General features: G+C 39.3%; 1 protein-coding gene across 1 annotated transcript; it reads right to left on the reverse strand.

Annotated features, from left to right (window-relative positions):
- Positions 1 to 297: 297 nt before the first annotated feature.
- LOC140945828 (uncharacterized) lies at positions 298 to 26711 on the reverse strand. The gene is made up of 18 exons (XM_073394881.1): positions 26534 to 26711; positions 25775 to 26130; positions 23286 to 23450; positions 22697 to 22810; positions 22375 to 22491; positions 22038 to 22128; positions 20626 to 20844; positions 20003 to 20379; positions 19158 to 19325; positions 17706 to 17816; positions 17477 to 17593; positions 16639 to 16729; positions 15418 to 15792; positions 11398 to 11520; positions 10962 to 11084; positions 10687 to 10812; positions 9127 to 9648; positions 298 to 733 (listed from the first exon to the last, which is right to left on the reverse strand). Exons 1-18 carry the CDS (start codon positions 26694 to 26696, stop codon positions 393 to 395), a joined length of 3699 nt encoding a protein of 1232 aa, XP_073250982.1. The 5' UTR covers positions 26697 to 26711; the 3' UTR covers positions 298 to 392.
- Between the last annotated feature and the right edge of the window lie 134 nt (positions 26712 to 26845).

Here is a 26845-nt window from a genome sequence, read left to right on the forward strand (position 1 = left end):
ATTGTATTACATGTTTTAAAGTATTGTAAGTTTCTTATCCCTTTTATTGTTGTACTTCTGCGGGCTTCCACTATCTTAACGAAAATCACTTTAATTCTGCATTACGTAAGATTAAACTTGGGAACAGAAGGAGAGCAATGAATGACTTTTAATCTTCAAAGCATTATTATGAGCATTGAACGAATTTCAATTAAAAAATGTGTTGATAACTGCATTCTGCAATGATTTGCATACATTATAACTTCCTTTTTTCCAAATAAACTAGGAAATTAACATTATGTTAGCCTTGAAGACATCGATTATGTTCCTTACAGAGCTACATTGTTACCGGTATAACAAGCTATTTTAGGTAACAATAAGCCCACACTGCTTGCTAAGTTACAGTATGTAATCTATGTTAATGTTATAGTCACCCGACCATGTCCAGCTGTATTATAACAACATTCATTTTGCTGATTCTTTCCAGCATTATAGGATCCTCCCCCTCCTCCACAGGCATATTGGATATTATCCCCACTACCTCCCCCAGAGTAACCTCCACCGCCTCCACCACCTCCACCGTTGCCATAAGCACCACCGCCTCCACCAAACCCTCCGTCGACATTGTTATACCGGGATCTTCCACCAACTCCTCCCTGAAGAAATCCTTTGCCTCCTTCTCCCCCATCCCCCATGGAACCACCAAAATACCTCGAGCTTCTTCCACTGGAATAGAACCCACCGCCGCCGCCACCTAAATAACAATGAGCAAAGAAAAAGCTTTAGTTCTAACTACTCTTTGATTAGGCTTTAGTTATAATATGTGGTTAGCCTTTATCAACCGCATAAACAACTTATGAAGTATTTAGAGGACAAGAATCAATATTTTTAATATTTGTCCAGCCTTTGCCAATAGGCGGCTGGCTGAGTTATCTATTCTATAGCCCCGGCGGAAATGCTGATTGCCTTTGTCGTTTTCTTAGAAAAAAAAAAAAACAATTTATAATTATTTGGAAAAGCGCAAGCAAGATTTCATGGACAACAATAGCTGACATTTCTGATTTCTGCATTGTAACCCGGCCAGTAGAGGTGTAATCGATACATGTAAAAACCGATATCGGAAAACCAATCAATAAATCGATAACTATCGATAATCACTTTTTGATTGGTATCGATTGTATCGAACGCTGGTCCAAGAGGTTTTTTCTTGATTTTGTTTCTCTGCGTGATTGAGAAAGAGCTTCCCGAAGCGGTGAGAAGGAGAAAAACCCCTGGGTTCAATTCCATGGACTTGAAGCTCACTTTCACGCAAACCACAGGGTCAGAATCTGACCTTTGGGGCTGATTGGTTGATAGTTTAAAAACAAAACAAAACAAATCAATTTGATTGATTCGTATAATTAGAACTATACCGAGGGAAAGACAGTCGGTTGTTAAAATATTGCATTGGTAATTCGTGCAAGCTCGGCATACTTTTACATATACACTTTCAAGATTAATTCCACTTTGCTTGAAATGGATGCTGTTCCTGGAAGAATCTAAAGAGTAGCCTGCGAACAGGCTCCCAAGTGAGGGCGAAAGAAAAATGGCGAGCGAAGTGAGCCGAGCTTGGCCTGGGGGAAAATGGCGGGGGCGCCTCTAGGCTTTGTTTTGATGCCGCCCGTCCATGATACCAGATTCTGTTATCTGATTGGTCACATCGCTGACTGTCGACTCATTCCGCGAAAAATACTCACGTGTGCGCGAATGTAATTGAAGCTGATGCATTCAAGTGTAAAAAACATGATTTGACGAGGGAATTATGTTTTGTCTCTACCGTCTCCGAAAACTGCTTCTTTACTCCTTACTCTTTACTCCTTTTCGATTAGGTCTAATTACCTTATTAGCATGTTATTGACGCATGTGTTACAAGATAATTGCAAGTGGGCGGATAGATGGCCTCAAAACAAAGTCTCCAGGCTCCACCTCCCCACTTTTCTCCCCTAGGCCAACCTCAGCTTTCTTCGCTCGGCGAGTTTCTTTTTCGACCCGCTCCACTTCGGACCCTGTTGGCAGGTTTATATTAGACAACAACAACAACAACAAAACTTTTATTCACGCATTTTAAAGATACAATACAATTGCCCTACAACTGAATGTTCGAACTCGGTACTCGAGGAGCACTTTGAAAGTCTCACCCAGCATCAAAGTAAGTACTTGAAAGATTGTGTTCGCCATACCGCCAACAGGACAAATTAAAAGAGGTCAATTGCATTTCAGTTACTGGTCACCATCAGTATTTGATTCTACAAATCCCTTAATAGTCGTTCGGAGAAATTTTGGTTGATTTTATTGGACATTCTTTGCCTGTACACATTCTAGTAAATAACACGCGCAAGGTCAAGTGGTAATAATAAAAATTATTGTAATCACTCTTCACCACCTAAGTGGAAATGGAACAATTCCCAAAATCACAAATCACAGTTGATGCAAACAAGAAAGTTGTTAACTTCCTAGATGTAACACTGGATTTAAACACCGGAAAATTCAAACCATACTCCAAGCCATCCACAACCCCGCTTTACGTTCACAGTCAATCGAACCACCCACCCAACATCCTCAGAAACATACCCGCAGCAATTAACCGGCGGCTATCCAGCGTTTCTTCCGACCACGAGGTTTTCAATGAAGCATTGGCTCCGTATCGGGAAGCATTAGGAAAGAGTGGCTATGCTTTCAAACTAGAATTCAACAAACCACCACAGCAACCACCATCACAGAAACGCAAACGACGAAGAAATATTATATGGTTTAATCCACCATATAACAAAAGCGTCAAAACCAGCATCGGACGTGCGTTCATCAGCCTCATTGAAAGATCTTTCCCAGCGGGCCACAAACTGAGGGAAATTTTCAACAGAAACACCATAAAGCTCAGCTACAGCTGCATGCCCAACGTCAAGCAAATAATAGATGGCCACAACAAAGCTATCCTGAAGATAGCAGAAACAGCGCAGCAACAGAAAAACGAAGAGAACACGTGTAGCTGTAGGAAAAAAGAAGACTGCCCGCTAAACGGAGAATGCCTGGTGAGTGAAGTCGTGTACCAAGCCACAGTCACAACCGGAGACGAAAAAGAGACATACATCGGTCTCACAGCTACTCAGTTCAAGGCAAGATACAGAAACCACCTGATGTCATTTAGACATGAAAAGAGAAGGAATGAGACTGAGCTGAGCAAGCACCTGTGGCAACTAAAGGAGGCCATTAAGGAATTCAACATCAAGTGGAAAATACTCGCCAAAGCAAAATCTTACACCAACCTTACAAAACGTTGCAATCTATGTACAACAGAGAAGTTCTTTTTAATCTGTAGGCCTCACATGGCAACACTGAACAAGCGCAACGAACTTGTCTCTACATGCAGACATCGACGCAAGTTCATTCTAAGGTACAATCGAACATGTGAAAGCCAGAGATTGTAGCGCGAGCTTTCGTGCGACTTAGGTTTCGTATAAGAGTTGTAGGCGATTGAGAGCAAGCGCGCGCTTTTCATTTTAAAATTTCTTAAAAATTTAAATTTCAAACGTTATATGTAACCGTTTTTATCACGCGATCACTCTTCTTGATGTAGTCAGTGTTATAATGGAGTTTAACTGAAGAATGGGTCACCTTTTCGGTGGCCTACGAAACAGGCTTGTATTAAACACCCATGCACTCAGGATTTGAGTAGTTCACCTACTGGTCTATATATATATATATATATATATATATATATATATATTTATATATTTATATTTCGGGGAGAGAGACGTCTGTGAATTGCCGACGTTAATCGTGTTCTGGTTTTCCTGGAATGTCGGGTAAAGCCTCTGATTGGTTAGCATGTTATTTAAATTTCTTATTTATTTACCAGCTGCAGCTTTTATGGACACAGGCCAGCCCAGAGGGATTGTGCACGAACGGAACTCAGGTCCCCTGGGCGATACCATCCCTACCCAGTCCCAAAACCCGTAAAGGTTGGCCACACCACCGGTGTTGTGACTGGTGAATGAATCTCGGGATCATGGCCCCGAGGAAAACCTCAGCACCTGTGGACACCTTACTAAAACAATGATACGTAAATATTTTTCGGCTTTCTAGCATGTGAAGTTTGCTGCACCGATAATGGTTGCATGTGTACTCTGCCGAGAAGGACGTAAAGAGAAGGAGGTCACGAATTCACCTGGATTTCAGTGTGCACACTTTCTATAAGCTAATTTTTGACTTGCATGTGCCGGCCATGACTCGTAAAATTAGAGAAAAGAAAAGCCCTAATTTCAAATGAAGAGAAGTGAAGTGAGCTATTCGATTCTTCAGGCAAATCCTACTGCATAAAACTCTTGCATAAAACGCTTGATTGGAAATGTAAACTTCGATAAACTTTTTTTCGAGTGTAGGTTTTTTGTCGAGGTTCGAGAAAATGATATAGATTTCAGTTTTTGTGGGCGAGAAAAAAGAATTCATTGCGAATTTTACAGAGAATTTCCATATCGGAACCCCATGTTGCTCATACAAAGCCTTTGAGGAGAACGCAAAATTTGACCAAGTCGCACGGCAGATGTACTGTCACAACATCTATTTTAAGACAGCGCAATGCGTAAAATGTCGAGGGTAAAACTGTAGATTCATTTATAGGGTTTTTTTTTGTAAAAGATGCTTCTTTTTCAGCTTTGGTCGCAAGATTTCTATTTACAGCAGACAGACCAAGACTTCTCAAAATACTTCACTTGATCTTCCATCAGACTAACCAACGGAGAGACAACAACAATCTTATGACCGCTTTCATCGGAAACATGGTCAAACACGAGCGGGAGAGCTTGATATATTAACGATTTCCCGGATCGTGTAGGCAACTTAACAAAAACATCTTCCTTCTCGACGAAAACTTTTTCTAACTGCAAGCTTCTGGTAAGCATTAAGCTCGGAAATTTTGAAATTTGACGACGCTTTGCGAAGAGCTTCTTCAAGCACCGCCATTTGTCTTGTGTTGCTTGTGATACTTCTCAACATGAGGATCGCGATAAAAAACGATATCTGATTGGACGAATCTCAAACGGTTAGTCTAGCGCGAAAAGGTTCCTAAAAATGGAACCCTAGCTGTGATTAGCCAATTCGGAGAAAGGAATGTAGTTCGGATGTCAGCAGCCGTTCTTTTGGGGGAGCGTTGCGTGACATCCAAAAAACGGCTGCGAGGGAGACTAAAGGAAAGAAAGATATTACTATTTCTTCCCGGCGTGCCTTGCTCCTATTTCGGGGTGATTGTTTTCCGTGGCTGCTTTGGTTTTTCCTGCCCCCCCGCCCCCCACCCTCCAACCAAAAATGTACCAATATTCATACTCATGGTAAACTGAGGATACAGCTGTTCAAAATGATGTATGTGGGGTGGGAGGAGGGGCTGTAGTACCTCGAGTGGTACCTCGATATAACGAAGTCCTCGGTATAACGAACGAGTTTCTTTACCCTAGTCATAGTAAGATATATGAAAAATAACCTCGATATAGCGAACACATTTTGCCAGTCCCTTGGCCCTTCGTTAAATCGAGGTTCCACTGTAGTTCCATTCGTGCCGCATGTACTATTTGTTTGGAATTTGTAAATGAACGTCCCTAGCGCAAATTTGTCTCACGACTTTAGCGGGTCTGTGATAACAACATGAATTTTACTTAAAGTTTCGGAGAAATTTTCGCCGCTTTAAGGATGAGATATGGAGGTAAAGTAGGTCTTTCGGTAATTTGTCATCTTTCATTAGGAGGGCAGAACGATTTCTTGATTAAATTATCCTGCTTTCTGTAAGATTTGACTGTGTGTCGTGCGTCACTGCTCATCTGTTGTCTGCATGGTGTTTTTGAATTAGGAGCAACTACAGAATACAGGGCCATATTTTAAGGTCTTAAACAGAAGTTGCTCGGTAGCTCGCTAGTCATGACAAGTGTTTAAAGAACGAGAAATCATATAAGACATATAACTATAAGACAGACATAATTAAAAAACTTGAAAGACGTGAAAGTGTAAAATTTAAAGAGCAAGTAAAGGTATATATGTTAGTGGGTCGGCGGCTTCGTGGCTCTTCAGTCGAGGTTATATACTTTAGTGGCTCGACGGCTCGGTGGCTCGTCAGTCGGGACTATCAAGCCAAGGAGCCACCACAACGAATATATCTAGAAAATTGGCCCTGTATTCTATAGTTAACCTTGAATTATTCATTTCGGTAATCAAACGAGAAGTCGATTGAGAATCGAGAAAAAATCCACTCTATTATTGCTTCAAAAATTCTAAAGAAATTCGACTCCACATTTTCTCAGAAAATTTTCATCTTTAACGTGGAGTATTTTTGGCGCCATCTTATTCATATGATTAGAAACAAGTTCCCGTTGCGGAAGTGCATTTAGTAATATTTTCATTAAGTTTCCAATTAAATGGCACCCGTTTACTTTTTTTAAATATTCATACTGGAGATTACTGCATGTTTCACGACGGTAGTGTTGGAGGTTAACAGTGTTTGAAGCTGCGGAAGACGCATACATGTCGTCGGTACTGGTCATGTTGATCTTTAGGATGTGTTATCATGTCGCGTACCGAGTTTCTTGTAGCCAGCGTCCTTGATACCTTCTACATTCAATGCATATTTTACTACAAAACACATAGCCAGCTTTTAAGAAGCATTAGTGAATATTTATTTCACCGTGGCCCCCCGTAGCAAAGGGTTTATCCAGTAAGCTTTTATATACATACAGTCAAACAATCTCGATGAAACATTTAATCGGCAAACAAAATCTTAGACCTGAGAAGGGCATCTGAAGCTACCTCGTTAAATTCTATCGTACAATCGATACATTTTACGCGGAGTATACTGGATTTCTGAAGAATTATCACAGGACACCCACACAAATTGTGTGACTGTTTTGACGTTTGAATTTAGAGGAAATGTATTGGAATCAAATAAGCTATAAGGTTCATATTATCGGGATGTAATAATGCGATGAATTCTTATAAATAAGTATCAACATAAACGTGTCTTTACCTGAAATGTTTTGTATTGTCGTTCTTGCAGCTGAAAGCGATGAATTATAGTCCTTTCATAAATGCATTCCGCGGAAGGGAAGCAGGGGCAAATAAACCAGTTAGCGAAAAATGACGTCAAATAAGTTCAGCTTCTTATACTGGCGTTATAGTAAACGCTATCGATCGATCAATGTTCACTTCATATGATTACGGGCCTACCATGCTTTTTAAAGCAGTTAAAACGGAGACTTTCTGTGCAACGGATGTTTCCGCTGTTTATTTGCCCCTGCTTCCCTTCCGCGGGATGCATTTATGAAAAGGACATTGTTTGTTATCATCCAATCAGAAAGGAGCAAACGGCGTGACTGTTAGTTATTAGAGAGATTAAGAGTCACAGGCTCCAAACGGCAAATGAATGAATTTATACCACGTGACCAGATTTTCCCCTTAATTGTCGTTTACTGTTTATTACTTCTACTCAAGAATAAGTAGTTTCACGCCAGTTTTATCCATAAGAATATAATTGTTCTGGACAGCTTTTATCTGTTTATTTTCTATTCTGAGAAATTCTCAACTTGAATCTGGCGTTTGCTGTTAGCCGTAAACGTAACTCGTAATCTCTCTACTGTTACAGGCCGGCACACGAACATCTAGCTACGGCTCGATCGAGCTTCGGTTGCTGAATTACTCGAAATTATTTGAGCTCAGGCACTTTGAGTTTTCAACGGATTTCAAATTTATTGGCTCGAGAAGAAACCTCTGGCTTCCAGTTTGCCTGGTGTTCGTTGGTTTGGAAGCTGTGCTATGGGTATTTAATTTGTTGGTAAAAATCAGCTCGGCACTGAACCTGTCCAGCGCTAGGGTTCGCCGAGTTTCCTCCCAGTCTTGTCTTTCTATTATACGCTCAGGTAAACGTCGAATGTAAAACCCACCAAATTGCTATAATTCGTCGTTTTCAGATGCAAGAAGGACAATACACAACATTTCAGGCTAGCCGATAATGCTTAAATCCTCGTTGCATGGGATTTCATCGACTGTGTTTTGCCGCTTAATCTATACGCACTGCATACGCCTCAAGTTAAGAGTCCGAGTAAAAACGTATGAAGTTTTTTCATAACTGCAGAAAGGCCATGAAATATTGGTTGTCATTCACAGTTAAATTGGGTGGTCATGAACTATAAAAGTAGTATACTATTTTGGAAATCAACCCCGTCGGTGTGTAGGTAAAGGTATAGGTATAGGTAAATCATTGATATGCATAAGGGTCGAGTCCATGACGTCACCCATTGTTACAGCCTAGGGAAAAAATGCCTTCCTCCATACTAATGAGGGTCTTCCTGCATACTAATTCGGTATAGGTTTACTAATGAGCGTCTCTCTACTTCAATAGAAACAATAGACTTGCCTAGACTTGTCCGTGAAGTAACTTGAGCTCGGTTTTCGGACCGTCTATTAAAAGGAAAATAGGAGCGATCACCTAGCAACGCGAGAAACGGCTTCCTACGTCTTATTTAGCGCTAAAACTCAGATATATATAAACACAAAGTGGAGTTGAAAAGTCTTTATTTCAGTGTAGTTTATGTCTTCTTATTTAGCTCTAAAACTCGGATATATCAACAAAACATACACAAAGGGGAGCCAAAAACGCTTTATTTCAAGTTTGTCTGACTATTACAGAACCGTTTTCTCCCATCTATCTCGAGGAAATGAAAGTCTTGTCATTTTCACGCACTGTTAATCAGTTAATTATGCGAGTTCACAAGCCCAAAATTGAATACAAATTAGCTCTACAGGAAAAACCTCAAGGGAGCAACCTTGACGTATTATTATAAAACAAATAACTTAACAAGGATCAATTAAAACACGCGACTCATAATTGCTAGCAATAAAATCAGACACGAGATACCGTTTAAAACAAAAAAAAACACCGACGGGGTTGATTTCCAACATAGTATACTACTTATAAAATACTGAAATGAACAAACAGATTGTCATTTCCATGACGAGGAAAACACTTTTCAGCCCTCGTTTGGCTTGGCGTCAAGGCTGTCTAGAATTCCTTTCGTGAATTTTTCAGCTCCTTTTATATCCTATTTTAATTCGAACGTCATAATTCCACCTTACCTGTAGAATCACTATCACCGGTCTGTGCGCCATGTCCACCTTTTCCTCCTGCATATGACTTGTACCCAGTTTTCCCTGCTGTACCAGTGGATGCATCACATTCTGTATGTCTTGTATCCGAATAATCCATGCCTCCTCCTCCTCCAGCTACTATCAAAGGCGTGCTCCTTCCTCTCACTACAAATGTACCTCCACCGCCTCCAGCAGTCGTACCATAACTGTTGATTCCACCCTCTTGACCCACGAGTATCTGAATGGTTTCGCTTTTAAATAAGTGAAAAGTCCCTTTCATTCTAGCGCCTCTCCCTCGATATATCCCTCCGTTACTTTGGGTATCATACCCCGCTGCAGCTCCTATTGCCTCTATTCTGTAGTCACCTGTTTGTGGTACAGTCCATTGTTGAATACCGCTGAGCAATGTAACTTGACCGTCATGATCCTGTCCACTGTAGTAACTACCAAGAGAAGTTGGACCCAGTCTCCCACTCGCACCTAGGTTTGTGAAGACCGCGCTGAAAGATACTGGATGATGAAAAAGTATATCAAAGCAATTATTGCGTAAGGTCATCGTTAAATCTTTGAATGTACAGGCTTATCTAAATCACCTCCCGGTAGAAAGGGGGCAACGCGTTAACAAAGAATCCCTTGACGCATCAACCCCAATTGGGGTTTTACTATATAAAAGTCTTCCGCTTATACCAAGGTTTGTAAAAACAGCTTTGAACGGTGCTGAAAAAAGGAGAAGATCCACTGGATATTTTTAAAAATTATCAGTTATCACTAATACGTAATTGATGAACAACATTAGTTATAGTGTCTGTTGAAAAATAATAATAAAGAATAAAAAATAAAGCTTTCGTTACTAACTTACACTGTACTTATTTGTTTCAGCTGTAACTGGCTTTTTAGGGTAAGTACAGGGTTGTTTTTCTGGTTAGTATTGCAAAGAACTTTTATAATAATTATTAGTAGTTTTAAAATCGTTATAACTCACTTACTTTTAGGCTTTTCTTCTAGGGCGTTGCGAAGTTACATAGATGGGGCTTCTTTACACTCCAGGCCCCCGTTGTTGAAACGTTGGATAGCACCATTCACTGGATAAATCACTATCCAGCAGCGGATAAGCATTAGGAAAACAATTGTGCTATCCACCGGATAGAGATCATTTATCCAGTGGATAGCGTTATCCACCTTTTGAACAACTAGGCTTAGCTCATTTTGTAAAGCGAAAGGCTTAAAGAATCATCGGTACAAATGTATATAGGACTCAGTTTAAAGCAAAAGTAAGCATAATATATTTGTTCAGTACTATCATGATATAATTTTATTGTCAAAAAAGGGAATGTGACTTGTGACTTTTGAGTGAGGAGCGTTTGTTTGACTGTATCTTCATGTAAATAAATTTTTTGCACAAATTACAGCCCCATGTTCATATTATCAAGATGATGGTATTATTTCAATAAGTACTAGTTGCTGAATTTTATTCAAAATCATCTTTGCATTTGTTGGAACTTTGGCGAATCAGGCAGCCTATGTAGTAAGTATAGAATACGTCCTTACCAAGTACACATATTGTACCATTTCCTGTATATTTAGCTTTGCATGCACAGGAATGCGATCCTTGGGTATTTGTACACACTGCGTTGACATCACAGCCGTGAGCATTGCTAGAACACTCGTCCACATCTAAAAACGTGCGATAATATTTCACGTTAGGTTTCATTTACCTGCCGCGCAAGTTCCGTCTGATATGTTTTATCGAAGCTTTTAGCCAAAAACTACTTGGTTAAGTAAACACTTTTAACTGACATTTTCTCTTTCATTTTCTAACTTACCATAACATGTTTTTCCATTCCCTGTATACCCCGCCTTACACGAACAGGTGTGTGAGCCCGCAGTATTTTGACAGATAGCATTGACGTCACAAATATGAGAGTTGGTAGTACACTCATCTAAGTCTAGAACCAAGCAAAGGTTTGTTAAGAAATTCTTCAAAAGATCTTTTCTTGTCTTCCATGTGATTTATGAAAAACTGGAACTACCAAATTTTAAAAACTTTCACTCGATCGGAACAACAACAGACAAATAAAAATAATGAGGGCGAGAGAAAATATAATAAAACCGGTTCTCAAAATGTACCATATAAATTTCATGTGCAGGTCTTTTTTGATGGAAGGATAAGTGACAATATGATTTTAAAATAACTTAACTAAAGAGAAAACCGACAAACCTTCCTGTAATTGGCATTTTCTCTTTCATTTTCTAACTTACCATAACATGTTTTTCCATTCCCTGTATATCCCGCCTTACACGAACAGGTGTGTGAGCCCGCAGTATTTTGACAAACAGCGTTGACGTCACAAATATGAGAGTTGGTAGTACACTCATCTAAGTCTAGAACCAAGCAAAGGTTTGTTAAGAAATTCTTCAAAAGACCTTTTCTTGTCTTCCATGTGATTTATGAAAAACTGGAACTACCAAATTTTAAAAACTTTCACTCGATCGGAACAACAACAAACAAATAAAAATAATGAGGGCGAGAGAAAATATAATAATAAAAAACCGACAAACCTTCCTGTAACGTAACCAAAGCCCCTGGAAATATCTCCAATGGCTTTTTGTTTCCACCAAAGGGTAACAGGACATTTTCAGCTTAAATTTTTTATATTGGGTAAAATATCATTACCAGTCTTACCTTAAAGAAAAGTATTTCCCACTTCTATGCGTCCTTACTTGGATAATAGTGCAATTTTATCAAGTTTTTATCAAGGAATAGTTTTAGTTGGCCTTGGATGGAGGTAAGCAGTATTTGTTCTGATTGTATGTACAGCTATTTCGAGAAAGGTTGTCGGAAAAAATGTGCACGCGAATAGAAATCCCGAAAGGTAATATGGGATATGATAAATACACTGTTCCTGACACTGTAGCTGTCGAACCTACAATTGTTGCTTTCCTTTAGCACTCGCAAACGTACCTCCATGTTCCCTTGTGTCATTCTTTCAAACTTATTTGAAGAACAGTGAATTCAAAACCACCAACAATACCTTTCGGGATTGTCGCGTGCACTTTTCCGACAACCTTCTCGAAATAGCCGTATATTTTTAAGTCATGTATGCATAGAAGCATTAAATATGCGCGAGAATGCAATTATATAAAGCTGGGGTATTTGACACACAGTTTGAAATCCCAACATTAAGCGTTGTCACAACACTTTTCTACATCTTACTCATTAATACTCATATGAAATAAGATTTTAGCGGAGCTCCTTGCGCGCGCGAGCGGAGCACCATAACTAAGATAATTTGGTAAACTATCCATCCGAGAAATTTTGGTTATGACATCAGCGTACGTCCGTCCGTACGGACTTTCCGGGTAGTGGAAAGTAGTCCGCATGGACTGTTGGGGTAGAGGAATGTAGAGATTTTTTGGCGGGAAATCGCATGGCGCAACGTCGCGCAATTATATCGCGCAACTGGTTTTGAAAAAGAATTTTTCAAAGCAACTTAGCAAAAAGATTTTTCGACAGAGCCTTTATATCTTTTTATTACAACTTACGAAAGCTATTATGTCAACAAACAACAGCAGAGAGATTTTAGCGTGTAGACGACAGGTTTTAATCAGCGAGCAGGAGAAGGTCAACGGCAGAGAGCAAAAGTCAACACGCGTAGAGCAAGCGAAGACGATCGCCAAAGAGAGCGCGTTAGAAGTAGAAGAAGAAGACAAAATTTTAGCGAAGAAAGTCGGCAAGTAGAAAGATGTCAGGGCGATAAGAAGGAGAGAAAATTATAGTAAAGAACGCCGGCAAGCAGAACGAGACAGAGCTAGAATGAATAGACAAAGGCAACGCGAGGCAAACAGAACGGCAGCAAAATAATGACATGATGACAGAAGGTGTTGTGTTAATGTCACTATGGCCCCGCGCTATTAACCTTTCGATTTCAAACTGATCTCGGACGCGAAAATTCAGCCAGTCATTTAAAAATACCAGCAGGGAAGACAGAGGCTTTTCACTTTTCTCACCATAGTCACGCGTTGGTCACGCTCTACGTCCAATTTTTTTGCTGTGATTGGTCAAAATTTGACGGGTGGGTTCATGCAGAAAATTTATACAGCATCTTGAAACTTGTTTACTTTGACAGCTGAAGCTTACAGAATTTTTTGTCAACTTGCGATTTTTTTTTACTGTCTTCTTTCACTGGATGCATCAAATGAAATACAGCTTCTCTCAACAGTCTTCTGTTATTCATGGCTGGTTTGTTTATTGAATTTTTGGTTGAGAAATGCATCGCTTGTCAAAGTCGGAAATCCGATTTCGGATGACATCGTTTTCGTTTTTCACCTTGCTGGATGCGGGTTGAAAAGTCTCTCGAGCGACTCTGGCCTTACTTGATAGCTTTCAGGAGCTGCATCTCGAATGGTAAGCCTGAGTAATTATTGTATATGTGTTTGTTTGTTTTTTATATATCTAATTTCATGAAGTCGAGCGCAGTTTATGAGGCTAGTTTATGCACATTTGTATTAAAATCTGAGGACAATGATCTGACCTAGTATGAGGTTTGATATGAGCTTACCGAACTTTAAAAAGCCCTTAATCGATATTTTATCTCCGCAAATAGAAAGAAAAAACGTTCCGAAGAGTATTTGCAAACATTTTGGCTGTAGAAAGAAAGCTTTGAGCGATTTTCTTACCTCGAGTTCATCTTTGAAAAGAGTAAACACCGGGAAGCCGGCTAAAAGCTGTAAGCTTAAGCTTGAAGACTCAGGATTTTTAGAGACGCTTTAATACTTGTCTTCGTGGATGAAAATTGTTGTCTCTGTAAATTTTTGTCCGAATTAAATTTCTTTTATTGATTGTTCGTAGTCTCTTGCAATTTTAATCGCTTTGCCGTTTGTTTTCAGTTGTTCATAAACATCGCCTTCAGGAGTACTCAAAAGGCCTCGCGTATCAAGCGCTTTTTTAGAATACACATCGCCTTAAAAACTATTAAATAAAAAATAAACACAATAAAGCGTAACTCTTTTAATGTTCACTGAAAATTTGGCGCTTGTCAAAAGTGAGAACCGGCTGGCCGTATAGGTGATTTTGGAAATTTTTTGAACGGTTTTGCTAAAAGCCCACGCGTGCTTCAATGGTTCTGAACATTGAATGAGTGCAATTTTTCTTGAAAAATTGTGAAATACTGCATTTTGTCTAAGGTTTCTATGATAAAAACAGCGCCTCATATTACTGTTTCACCTCGGATGTGATGCATAAAAAGTATGAAATGTTGGTTTACACGCACCCAGATTTGTTGGCAAGATTTTGTTAAGTAAACTTGTCGAACAAAACTGATTTGTTTTCCAAAAATTCGTTTTCCAGGTCTAATCTACTCTGATGAAGAGCCATTATGGCTCTTAAATGTGATCGAAGATGATTGCAATTTTTTTGGTGTACATATAAGGCTATCAACTCGATGTAAGATTTTTTTCACTCTAAAATCACTTAGGCTTAGCTTTCCCTAAAAAGTGACATATGTGCCCTTAAGTTAACTGTTTTGTGGATTACAAGTTTATTGTTTGATTTAAATTATAAATTTATTAATGGGAGCTTCGCTTTTAGCCCTGGCTAAATCTATATATTATGTTTGTGCACCATTCAGGGGTAACTGCTGTCTAATAAAAATGTAAGTGTTTGGTGAAGATTTAACATAATAACACCACTTTGAAAATTTATTTTAAGTGCCAAGATACTTTGAACTGGCATTTTTTTCATTATATTCTTACCATAACATTTCTTTTCATCTCCCGTAAATCCGGCTTTACACGAACAGGTGTATGAGCCCGCGGCGTTTTGACAAGCAGCATTGACAGCATTGCAGTATGGAAGTTAATTGTACACTCATCTAAGCGCAGTGACGCAAGCAAAGTTTCAACAAGTGAAACCCACATGCATGCTGTTAAGAAAAACTTTTCAACGCGTTTTTACAAATTTGTTTTACTCTTGCGCATGCAAGATTTGGCTCTTTTGAAGATGGCAGAGTCAACACATAACCATTTTTCTAGTTTATCTCCTATGAGAAATTATCCTGCATAAAAAGGTTTTCTGCAAAATTGACTATTCAGTTTGCAGAAGAACATTAAACTTTCGCCTTCCAGCCTGTAGTCTCGCAAAACTGACACTCGTCTTTTAGCTTTCAAGACATTCAGACTGGAAACCGAAAGCTCTACGTGGCGCTCTTAAAACAGTCGAGGGGAGAATTCTTTTTTCATCCAGGATAATTTCCTTTTGATGTGAAATAATACTTTACTAACCTGTAAAACAAGTGTAGTTGTAGCAGTTATCACAAGGCACATCATTCCAAGTGTAACTATGCCTGGCGCCAAGGGTGTGAACGCAGTCTTCGTTTTTCCAGTTGTTGGGTTGTCTTGGAGCCCAGAACCTAAAACTACTTATCTCTTTGTTTGTCCACACAAAGGAGCCCTCCACGCTTCGGTCATTGAGTCCAATCCAGGATCTGTCTCCGTTGTGTCGGTGCTGAATATAAACATTTTCCTCTTGGTTGTGAACTGTCACCAGATTTGAACTCATGGTCGAGCAATTTGCTTCTGCGGTCAGCCAAGAAGCGCATGCGGCACTTGTGAAGTAGCAATAACCGCCAAAGTAACTCCATCCTGGGTGGCAAATATCTAAAATTTTGAAGACACAGAATAAACTGAATCCTTTTCAGGAACCAGTTCCGATCGTAGGTACTTACATTTCTCCTACATGCCAACCCATATTCAGTTCATGAGCCCTACAACAACTCTGTGTACAATCCGTGGAGTACCAAAATATGTTGTTCCTTATTAACCCTTGTGGTTGTGGGAAAAATAATGTGTACATGTCTTCAGTAAGGCCATGAAATGGGATAGCCGCCTCACGTTTTGGCACCTTAACCTGCAAACAAGTATGTCTATTTTGTCTGTAAGCTTATTATGCGTGGCAAAGTGGTTTCATTACAGGGACGGGGACTGTCTGGAAAATTTCCAAATTGAAAGAAAGGAAGAACTTTCAAATTTTCTTCTATTTTGCTAATCGCAAGATAGTAAATTAAAGAAGCCAAAGCTTGAACGATTCCTCGATACAATATTGGTATCTTTTGTTAATGCAAGAACATCCTATTTTTTAACAGTTTTTAACAAATTTGTTTACTCAGATGTGCACTTTCTCAATTTTAGAACAACACTACTTACGCTGCAAGTACGAACTTAGAAATAGGTGATAGCGAAATCAGAAATAGGTGATCGCTATGGACAGTATGTTACACACTCTGTCCACATTGATTTCAACAATGGAATTAAATAACTGATTGAAAAAGGAGCTTTCTCAAGGAAGGTTCATAACGATTTGACTTAGGTTTTGGGCGGGGTTAGAGTTTGTAAACCCAAATTTAAGGGAGGGTCAATATCTTTTGACCCTTGCCCTAAACTTTTTAGTAGATCTCCCCGCTAGTGATTTATGACCACTTCCTTTTGAAGCTCACCACCTCTTACCTGACAGTACAGTGTATGATACGGAAAGCGGGTCATACTTGGATTCGTACAGTTCTTTTAAACAAACTCGGGCGCCTGTTGTGTTAATGTACTGAAAAAAAAAATATATAATTAAGCTGCATGTAGCTTTGGCCTCTTACAACGGTCGTCACGGTCGATTGACTACAAAAACGTTCGCTCTATTGATCCAGGCAATTTCGAAGTGTTGTGTGTGCCTTCTGCGATACTTTGATAAGATTTTTTATATAAAGAATAACAAATTATACTACAAACAACCAAAAACAGCAGCAACAAGTAAGAATATATAATAAAACTCAACTCTATCCAGACCGGAAGGGGAGAGTAGAAGGCGACCGAACGTGCCCTGACTTTCAACAGCTACAACCACCTAATTCTGTTACCTTCACAGCCATTTTAGCTCCACTTTTTGTGTACATCCAATTGTATGTGCTTCTGTGGCAACAGTTTATGAGCACGGTTGCAAATTGAGAATTTTAGGGTTAAGTTTTAATGATTCGTTTGCAAAAATATTCCCACATCAATTTTGCAAACCTAAGACAAATCCAAAATGACGGCCATTTTGGGGCATGGCATTCTTGGCAGTCGATCGTATTATACGGCGTAGTTTGGTCAAGTAAGCAGCCAGAGATATTTTGTGACGTTTAAATGTTTATCGTGGGCTTAAAAAACCCGAGTATAAAACTGAATATTAAGCTTCCTTTTCCTATGTCGGCAAGTCATGCATGTTACACGTAAGTTCTTGTATCTTTTTGCCTTAGCTTGTGTCCTTTGTAAATTCATTTCTTAAATATTCGCTTATTTGTTCGTGTTAATTTACCTCAACCCAAGCGGTAATGGAGTTGTGCATAGGGTCCTGATTTCCACCAGTAGATGTATGGTTCACTGACACGAAGATAGTCGGGGCAATATTGTACACCCTGATAAAGTGAATATCCTAAAAAAAATAATAAAAAAAGCAAGTTTGAAAAAAGAGACTTTCATGTTTATCAGTCGCCAGACAGGTAAAACAGTAACGGAAGGACAGACATAAGACAGTGATAACTGACCTCGCAGAAAGCATTGTTATGATCACCTGGAGGAATCCCAGAGTTTGCAAAATAAATAGAATCGTGTTCTGCGAAAAGAGGCTTGTGAAGTGAAGAAAACGCCAACCAGTTCTAAAACAAAATGAATTTCAAAATAATACGGTCAACTCCCTCTTTCAAGGACACCCTTAAAAGACAGCGACACCTCGCTAAAAGGGAGACCTAGAGTTGGCTCCTTCCGTTCTTTAGCCATATTATTTAAATTTGTATAAGACGAACACCTCCCTAAAACGGACCCGCCTTGAGCTGACCCCTGCCTTTCTTCTTTCATTTTAATTTATTTGACTCCCTATAAGACGAACATTTCCCTGACACCTAGAGTTGGTCCCTGCCGTTCTTCAGTTACAGTATTTGACTCTGTAAGACAGACACCTCCCTAAAACAGAAGCCTAGAGCTGGTCCCTGCCGTTCTTCAGCAGTTACAGTATTTGACTCTGTAAGACGGACACCTCCCTAAAACGGTAACCAAGAGTTCGTTCATTCCGCTCCTCAGCAGTATTTGACTCTGAAAGAAGGACACCTCCCTAAAACGGTAACCAAGTGTTGATCCCTTCCGTTCCTCAGCAGTATTTGACTCTGGAAGAAGGACACCTCCCTAAAACAGAAACCTAGAGTTGGTCCCTGCCGTTCTTAAGTCGTGTTATTTGACTCTCTATAAGACGGACACCTCCCCAAAACGGGCACCTAGAGTTGGTCCCTGTTGTTCTTCAGACATACTTTTTCACTCTCTATATAAGACGGGAATCTCTTTAAAGGTACACCTAGAATTGGTCCTGCCTCTCTTCAGGCATACGCCCTGTTAAGACGAACATTTAACTAAGACGGACATGTACACAGTAACACGTAATTTGAAGCTGAAGCTGCAAACTTTGACCAAATTAGGCGAACATTTTCAATTAGTGGAAGTGGGACGAAGTGTTACATGACTTTCCTTGTTTGGAGGTCATCGTCGAACTAGTCCATATATTCATATGGAAACGTTACTAAAAGCCCCTGAGTTATCAGTTGTTAACAGCAACAAACTGTGACGTCAGAGGCTAAAGGTTGACAGCCCCTATTACGCGCGAACATTTTGATGTTAAAAAATTTTCACTCAAGCAGGGTAGAAATGAAAGGAAGACTTTACAAGCCCTCTCTTTTTGATTCATTTACATACATGAATTCTTCCAATTAGTTACCATTTAGTTCCCAAAGTCGAAAATCACTTGCAATTTGAGAAAACGCGCCTTCAAATAAAACCGTTTAGTTACAGTTTTACACATTTTTTACACTTTTACGGTGACTATAAAGTGGTCGAAAGGGATCTTGGTTGTCCAGGTCCTAACCTCAGAGCTAATTCTCAATCTATCTCAAACTGAAACTGAATCAGTAATTATATTTATAAGTTGTGATCAAATCATCCTAAATGCTTACAACATAAATGTCCTCGTGGGAGCCAGCGTAATTTTGCAGTTCCCGTAAACATATTTTAACGGAAGATTGTCCAATGTCCTCTAACCAAATACTGGCGGCGTCTCTCTTCAGTCCGGCACGGTGATGTTCTGCGGTAACAAACACTGAAGGATCCTTTGAAAACGTGCCCTGATTGGAAAATGGTATAAAATTAAGTATAGGAATAACAGGCAATGAGGTAAAGCAAAATACGCTTTGATGGCGTCTAACTGCCACTTTAATGGATTTTTCTTGACAAAATGGTCTGTGTCATTTCATATACTATTTCATATAACAGACCTTGAGCCCTTTCTTCTAATGTCTGGTAACTTCTCTGGGTTGAAGTGTAGCTTGCATTACAAATCCGAGCAATAAATAATCTAGTCCATTTGTCTCATAATCCGATAGCTTTTTGGACGTTACTTACAAAACTAGTAAAACATTGACCTTTGATGTGAGGGAAATAGACCTTTTCAGCTTGCATTCTAGTTTTTACAATAAAGATCACAACGTTATGCACACATATGCACTAGTGAAAAGGACGACATTTGAAAAAAAATTGTTCTGATGAGGTGACCTCTCGTAGTCTGAAATGGGAAAACAAAATATACGAGCCAAAAAGGTCTTTTTAACAATTTGTAGTAAACTATCCAGAAAATTTATTATAAAAAGCCACGTATTCGTTTTATATTTTCATGGTAGACCTATGATGGAAGCCCGGTAGGGGTAGTGATAATGATGCTGTTAGTCGTCGTCGTCGTCGTCGTCGTCGTAGTCAGAAGTAGTTAAGTAGTAGGTATGCGTTTTGAAAAGATCTAATAACTTACCGAAGGGAAACTCACGGTCTTACAAGTCGTTCCAGTCCACCACTGTGACATGCGCACTTCTCCAGTGACCCCACCCACTGGAGCTCCCTGATAAGCTATCCAGTCTATGGACACATTAGCACTGGACTTGCGCTCGTTATACCCTGCCGCCATCACGCACCCAGTGAATTGTTCGTAACTTACATCTTCAATCCACGACACAGCAGCATCGTGGACATATGTCATGTCACTGGTATCGATGTGATTTACAGTTATCTGTACTTGGATAGGTTTGTCAGGATAGAATACAAATGGTCGGAAACGAACAGCTTCGCAATGAGAGTATCCCAAAGATGGTATGTGAGGCATGTGAATTCGGCCGCGCTGAAATGGGAACCCTGACAAAAAGAAACGGAAATAAAAAACAAAAAGAACAAAACAAAACAAAAATCATTAAATTATGGTAAATGCATAGAGCAAAATGAAAGCAGTAACAAAAACGTAGCTTTCATTGAATGCTTAAATGATCATTGTAGGTGTTGCTGCGAGTTTTTTCCTAAAATGCTTACACTTGACAGTCTAAATCTGATGTTTCAGATAAAACTAATAAATGAGCAGCGTACTGATCATCATGAGTTGCTAACCTTCACAACCACCGGGATGTTGGATAGTGTAGTTGAGTCGCAACAGACACATTTCTTGTTCAAAGAGACACCTATTATCAAACGTCATTCCGTTGGAGGAACATATGGGCTCTTGGTAGGATGGACAGTTTTCTGCGTGCACGCAGCGGGCATCGTATGGTCCAAAAGCCTTACAAAGACAGTGGTAATCACAGATTACGTCCAGACAAGGATCCGGATCTAGTAGGAGTGTACAAAAATCGCGTTTCACATAAGTCTAAACTCGATGAAAAAACAACAGCAAAGTGAAAGGTACAGTTTACATAAATGCTTAATTGTACAAATTTATCTAGGCCTATACCTTTTTCCTGACGCACCGATTTTTCTGGAAAATTCATCCTGTGCGTCATTCAATAAACGCTTGCTAAATCTCACAAACATAACACAAGAAGCCACATATAACCAGGACCAATAGAATCACACATGTCCAATATACACAAACGGATACGATTCGTCAAACCGATGGTCCATTGGTACCAATGGTAGGATTGGTACCAATAGAAAAGGATGTCATTCCAGTGGTTCTGTTGGTGAATATGCATCTCATTAAGGGGACTTTGATTATTTTCTCATGTGACCTGGCTAGGGACAGGGCAATTTCCGATGGTCCATTGGTACCAATGGTACGATTGGTACCAATAGAAAAGGATGTCATTCCAGTGGTTCTGTTGGTGAATATGCATCTCATTAAGGGGACTTTGATTATTTTCCCATGTGACCTGGCTGGGTACAGGGCAATTTCCGATGGTCCATTGGTACCAATGGTACGATTGGTAACAACAGAAAATGCCATTCCAATGGTTCTATTGGTGCAAAACAAGTTCGCTTTTACACCAAGCAGAAACGCGCTATAATTCTTATGAATTGGAATTGCCTTGTACCCAGCTAGACCACATAAGAAAATAATCTAAGTCCCCTTAATGAGATGCATATTCACCAACAGAACCATTGGAATAGGGTGCTTTTCCATTGGTACCAATCGTACCATTGGTACCAATGGACCATTGGAATTGCCCTGTACCCAGCTAGACCACATAAGAAAGTATTCTAAGTCCCCTTAATAAGATGCATATTCACCAATAGAACCATTGAATTAGGGTGCTCTTCTATTGGTACCAATCGTACCATTGGTACCAATGGACCATTCGAATTGCCCTGTACCCAGCTAGACCAGATAAGAAAATAATCTAATTCCTCTTAATGAGATGCATATTCACCAACAGAACCAGTGGAATAGGGTGCTTTCCCATTGGTACCAGTCGTACCATTGGTACCAATGAAGACCCTTCTTATCACCACTAACACCAATGGAGTCTATTTGTGAGTACTGGACAACCGTGATTTCTTTGTACTAAGTAAGTATTTTTACATACCTCCAACAACCAGGAAGTCGACTTTAATGGTATTGTTACTGATCCTATCGTAGTTTCGTACACAGATCTTTGTATCTCTTTTGGTTGAATTCTTTAATGAAATAAAATATTCGATTAATTTTATTTTATTTTTTTCTTATAATAATCATGCAGTCCAGTATCGTCAAATTTGCGTCCTATAAATCTCGTATTTTCTAATATATATAACATGGGGTGCACCGAGATCTCATACCTTACTGAAAAATTCTTGAACATGTAACATGAACAAGCTTTTTTATCATCAGGAGGTGCATTTTTTGCACTTAACAATGATACAGTAAAGAAAGAACAATCTTACCTCAACCCAGGTGGTGACTGCGTTACAACCAGAAAGCAAACTGTTGCCACTGTAAATGTATTTTGGTGTTACTAACACCACCGGAGGGGCAAAGAACGGATCTGTGAAGGTGATGTTCTGGTAAAGAAAAACAATGAATTATTTAAAAGAAGTATTTGGGCAGCTATGTTGCAAACAAACGAACACGCAAACAGACAAATAAACAAACAAACTAACAATAATGTCAAGCTAAGCTCAGACACATTCCATTATAAGAGAACGAATGCAATACAAATGGACATTGCAAAGCAGTGCTACCTTTTAACTTCTTACGTATTAATACCTGACAAAGGGCGAAGTTATCTTGCGATCGAGATAACGATCTGTTGTTGGTAAACGCCAAACTATCAGCCAAAGTAAAATTTTGAACCCTCAAATTGGTAAATGCCATCCAGTTCTGCTTAAAAGAACATACGAAAAAGGACTTCGGGTTATCATTTTCACTAGTGAATTAGCCAAATAAGTGTCCCCAGCAGGCTGTGTGAGTCCCTGGTAATTTAAGCTTTTTCGTTTCAAAAACGAAGAAGAATATTGAAGATCCGCCGGACAGAAAAGTGGGTAGTGGTTATACTTCTCCTGTCTATACCAGTAGTCAAAACTAAACAATTTACTTTATTAGTTGGTGACCAACTCTTACATCTCGCCCTATACATCTCCATTTATAGAAATATAGCCTGAGTGTCCCAGGCGTTCAGATTGTAGGGCGCAGGCGTACGATTTAACTCGCTCCCCGCCACCATCTGAACACCAAGAACAGGCTAATAGTAACAGAACATTTTAATGTTTAAAAGAGACATTTTAGAGGGGTTTATTTGCTTTAAAGTGAAGAACTTGGAATTAAATAATAGAAAAGCACTGTCAAAATTACTCACAACTTTAATATTCTGATGAAAACCGTCGAAAATCTTTACTTCTCGGAGGCAAATTTTGAAACTGCTTTGGGTCAAATTCTCCACCCACACGGCCATGGCATCCTGAGGTCGCTCTGGAACCAGGTGACTAGGAGTCACAAGTATAGTTGGGAGGGACTGGAAACGCTAAAAAGAAATCAGAACGAACTTATAAATTAGGAATACTAGCGAGCAGACGAGGTAGTTGGAATGGTGTGAGATTTTGAAGGTGTATGCGCGCGGGAAGGAAAGTTAATGTACTGAAGGCGCTCCAAACTAGGAGAGCCTGGGGGCATGTTCCCGCAAAAAAAGTTTTAATTTGGGGTCCCAGAAACGCCATTTCCTACGTTTTCCGCGGAACACTTTCAGCAAATAAACGCGGAGGAAAAATGCAGTAGTCCGTTGTTTTTTTTTTACACCTCTCTAGTGTTATCGGTAAGATACAATGTTAACGGGGAAAAAAGTAAAACAGTGACGTAATCAAAGAGGTTACAAGCAGAGCGCGATACGTCTACCCTTCAGACGGCTCCAGACGGGCAAACTCTGTTACAACGCCATCAATAGCAATTAACGTCCTTGTGCTTGTTTATGAGCTGCGCAGAATTGCAAGAGAACTCCGTCACTCGTCTGTCACCCCACTATAGGGTTTCTTGCAGTGAGCCGTTGATAGAACAATAAGGATGAAGGAAATACTAAAAAGGACTCCAATATAATGCGAAAAAAATATCTGTCATCCGGGTTTTATGATAAAGTGCTTTCAGGTACTAAAAAAGATTTCAGCTGTACGCACGGGCGTATGTGCGGATATTAACTCTTCGCTCCTGGCAAGATAACAGGACGCAGTTACTATATTTAATTGACAATAAGTAGATTATACGTATAAATAAGAATGAATGAATGACCAGTAGCAATGACTATAAATAGAATGAGTGATTGCCCGTAAATTAAATCAAAGGGATAGGTCATTGGAATATGTTTTTATGGATAAGTATTGATAAAATTTAAGTGGAAGTTTAATTGAAGCCTCTTAAGTCACTTGGTGTAAATAATACGGGAAAATGTACACTTATAGTTCACGTGACCGGAAAAAGTTTAAAATAATACTTCCATGAACTTTTGGCCGTCTTCGGTTGACCATCTTCGATGTTATAAAAGTGTCAAAAGTAGACACTAAACCAAAACAAAATAAAATGCCTGAAACGCCAGTACAGTGAAGATGAAATTACATTTTGCTTTCTGAAAATATTATTTATGTTTACCTTAAAATTGTTTATGGAAAGATTGCCAGATTAATTTTTAGCCAAATTTACCAAGGGGCATTCAGTAAAAGACAATTAAAATATTCCTTAGATTTAAAACAATTGTTAAGCACGTTTTACTTTTTATGCATTTATCTCTTTAAGACTGAAAATATGTTAAAAAACGGGAATGTCAATCAACATTTAATAACCCTCCTAATAGTTTGTATAATTGATAAAAGACAGTATATCAACAGCCTTTCACGGTCTTGAAAGGGTTATTCAAACATCAAACATCAGGCTAAGATTTCAAGATCTCAGTGTCAAGTGTCAACTTCATATTCATAAATGTTCTTTTAAAATATGTCATAAAACAACTAGAAACAAAATATATTTTGTGGATTGACATCTGTCCCATTTTTCACAATACGGCTAAGTCCATATATAAACGTGGCGTCATGCATGCACAAGAACATTGTTGTACATCGAAACATCTCAAGCAACATGAACCTTTTAAGCCCTAAGAGTGATCAGCGTCAAATTTCTCCTTGTAATATCACTGTTTTATAAAACAGAGTGGTCATGAGAATTAAGGACATGATCACACAAGATGAATCTAATTGATACGTCAACAAATTCTCCCCACTACTTCTATTGAAAACGTATAGGGATAACAAATGAGAATTTGAATTTTGATGTTAGGGTTTAAGGGGTTAATAAATCGCGCAGTCAAAAGCAATAAAATGAAACCATTTAATCCACTTCGGTAAATAAATCTGGAGCTGCCCATTTTCCTGGCTTACAGTAGAGTTCCTTTTAAACTTCACTTCGCAGTTAAACCAGCCCACCTCGACCCCTGCTCGATCGCAGAAAATCCCATACCGTTTTAACCTTTTAAACCCTAACATCAAAATTCAAATTCTCGTGTGTTACCCCTATACGTTTTCAATGGAAGTAGTGGAGAGAATTTGTTTAAGTATCAGTTATATATATTCATCTTGTGTGATCATGTCCTTAATTCTCATGACCACACTGTTTTACAAAGCACTGATATTGCAAGGAGAAAATTGATGCTGATCACTATTAGGGCTTAAAGGGTTAATCGTTTAATTTTTACGTCCGGAGTCGCTGCGGCGAATAATGTTATTTGTTGTATTGGTTTTATCTCGTCACTATTTTATCGTAGTATTAAACAAACAGACAAAAACAACAACAACGACAACAAAAGCTAACCTGGGGAAAGTCGATCCTTTTGCATTCTGTCCCAGTAGCCCAGGAGTCCAAGAGGGTTGTTCCTAACTGCGCCCCTGACGGTGCAGATTGCATGGCGACCCAATTAAATTCGGCGGTTTTGTTTGATCCGTCGCTGTATTCATAGACGCAAGCGCGGAATTGGTTTGCATCCTCCGATTCCACCCAAATAGCAGCACCATTAGAATGAGCTGAGTTGTTAACTGCGTGGCCAAATGAGGCTAAGACTTTCACTTCTTTTCCACCCGGGAAAGGTTGAGTGAAGGAGATCTGCTTGCAAGCGAATAAGCTTCCGCCCGCTGCACCAATATTGACTTTACCGGCCTTAAAACTAGCTGCTATAAAGAAAAAAGGAGTAGTCACTAGATAAAAGATAAAAATTTAGCTAAAAGAAATGTAGTTTTTAATGAGTTTCAACTATAATTGAAAAACTTTATTAAGATCCCGGCTTCGTGTATATGCCCCACCCCCTAAACTCCCAGCAGTTTGTTGGTTTTCTCTTTCAAAAAAAGGCTGAATTTCCATAGTCCTTTGAAAAGTTTAAGCTTTAAAATAACAACAATCGGTTCAGTTTGTTAGAATCATACCGCGGTCCCTTTTCAAAACTCGCCTTGAAAGAAATCGAGTAACTCGTGACCAAGGATAGGAGAGCTTCTTAATAATTGTCTTGTCATCTTTCCTGGGCTGATTGGTGCTGGAGGGGAATATTTTGACATGTCGTAATAAAGTGCAATAAGTTACCTTCAATCCTCTGGGGAAAGAGCACCGTATAAGGCACACAGCAAAAAAGTAGCAGCGGCAGAATATTGCGCTCTCCAACCATTCTGCTTCCAGTACAAAAGTGAATTTGAGATGCAAAGCACGCATTTTTGTACGTGTTGGATCCATCGACCTGTCCAGACATGTAACCGACTTAAAAATGTGAGGGGGAACCAAGCAAACTGTGGGAGGAGGTATTTCAGATTATCACCTTGTCCCAAAAGATGCTATCTAAATTGAAGGCAAAAACACCCTTTCTCTCCTAATCCAGTGGTTTATACTAACATCGGTATC

Source organism: Porites lutea, chromosome 8 (assembly GCF_958299795.1).
Source record: "Porites lutea chromosome 8, jaPorLute2.1, whole genome shotgun sequence".
Lineage (NCBI taxonomy): Eukaryota > Metazoa > Cnidaria > Anthozoa > Scleractinia > Poritidae > Porites > Porites lutea.

Excerpts from the sequence above, each read along its gene's own strand:
- LOC140945828 (XM_073394881.1), bottom strand. The coding sequence starts at position 26,696 with ATGTCTGGACAGGTCGATGGATCCAACACGTACAAAAATGCGTGCTTT. Across the intron at positions 17,594-17,705 it reads ATAACAATGCTTTCTGCGAG|GATATTCACTTTATCAGGGT; the intron begins GTCAGTTATCAC and ends TATTTTTTTTAG. Across the intron at positions 15,793-16,638 it reads ATCATACACTGTACTGTCAG|ATATTTGCCACCCAGGATGG; the intron begins GTAAGAGGTGGT and ends TCAAAATTTTAG.